General features: G+C 40.6%; 1 gene segment (V, D, J or C); it reads right to left on the bottom strand.

The window, feature by feature from the left end:
• Window positions 1-200: 200 nt before the first annotated feature.
• Window positions 201-950, bottom strand: LOC121312106 (the record flags this gene model as incomplete). The annotated part of the segment is given in 2 exon segments: window positions 201-744; window positions 916-950. Coding segments are annotated over 2 exon segments (433 nt in total), but the record flags the coding sequence as incomplete, so codon positions are not given.
• Between the last annotated feature and the right edge of the window lie 462 nt (window positions 951-1412).

Here is a 1412-nt window from a genome sequence, read left to right on the forward strand (position 1 = left end):
CATGTATATATTTATTTATTTCCTTTAAGAGGAGTAAAGTGTCTGATTTAGTTTATTTTCAGTTTGTATTTTAGTATCAGATAATGAACAATGTTCACCTTTATCTTTTCCTTCCTGTAGATAGATAAATCAATAAATATATTTTCACTTTCATTTGAAAGTAAATTAGTAAATATAAATCCAATGAAAGCCCGTCATCCTTTGTAATGTATTAGAATACATGAATAATCAAAATATTTACCAGATTCATCTTGTCTTTTATTTGGAGGCCTTGTTATTGAGCTCAGTGTGTTTGTGTGCAGTTGAGCTCCTCCACAGGCCGTGTCCCGTTTCATTGCCTTCACCCTCAGCACCTGCAGTAGGTCCCAGCTGCAGCAATGCAGTCGCTGTGCAGTCCTGCTGAGGGAGGTTTTTGTACGGGTGTGTAGCACTGTGTGAACACACCACCACTGTGTAAACTCTGACAGTAGTAATCTCCTGCATCTTCAGCCTGGACTCCACTGATGGTCAGAGTGAAGTCAGTCCCAGATCCACTGCCACTGAAACGAGTTGGGATCCCAGACTGAAGGGTACTTGCCAAATAGATCAGGAGTTTGGGAGCTTCTCCAGGTTTCTGTTGGTACCAGGCTAGGTAGTTGTTACTGTACACTGCGCTGCTGACTTTACAGCTCAGAGCGACTGTGTCTCCTGGGAGAACAGATTTCACTGCGGGAGTCTGAGTCACAGTATACTGTCCACTGGATTCTGAAAATAAATTATTATTGACAATTATAGTAAATGATGAAAACAGATTACATTTCAAGACTTTTTCTTTAGATTTCATTCAGTTTGCCTGTTTTACTTTTAATACTTATATATTAAGAATTGTCTCACAAAGTGATTTTTTAAAACTGTGTTTTTCTAAATGATTCTTACCCTGAGTGCAGATGACAAGTGCCCAGATGAAGATGCTGATAAGTCATTGTTATGGATTTTGTTGCCATGAAGGGTAGCTCTCAATTATGAAGTGTTAAACTCACAGGGCTATAAACACTCCCAGAGCACTGAAGCATGTGCTGCTAATGCAAAGTGTCTTTTCTATGCAAATTGTCTTCCTTCGCAAAGCAGCCACTTATATCAAAGCAGTGGTGTAAACACAGGCTTGGTGCTGTGTGTTCTGACAGAGCAAGATTAGCAGTTTAGCATGACCACTCCCAGGACAGCAGGACTAGACAAAGAACAGCTTTAATAGGAGCATATGAGGAGAGCCAATGAGCTGAGCTCTTATTCCACTCAACACAGCTGGAATGGAGTCAAGTGTAGAGTGTGTGTTAAAGCAATACTTGGCACTGTATTTAGACAGAGCAAGATTAGTAACTGCCCTGGCATTAACACTCCCAGGACTGTGGCACCATACAATAGAGCCCAGCTAT

The sequence above is a fragment of the Polyodon spathula genome, unplaced genomic scaffold, assembly GCF_017654505.1.
Source record: "Polyodon spathula isolate WHYD16114869_AA unplaced genomic scaffold, ASM1765450v1 scaffolds_3585, whole genome shotgun sequence".
NCBI lineage: Eukaryota > Metazoa > Chordata > Actinopteri > Acipenseriformes > Polyodontidae > Polyodon > Polyodon spathula.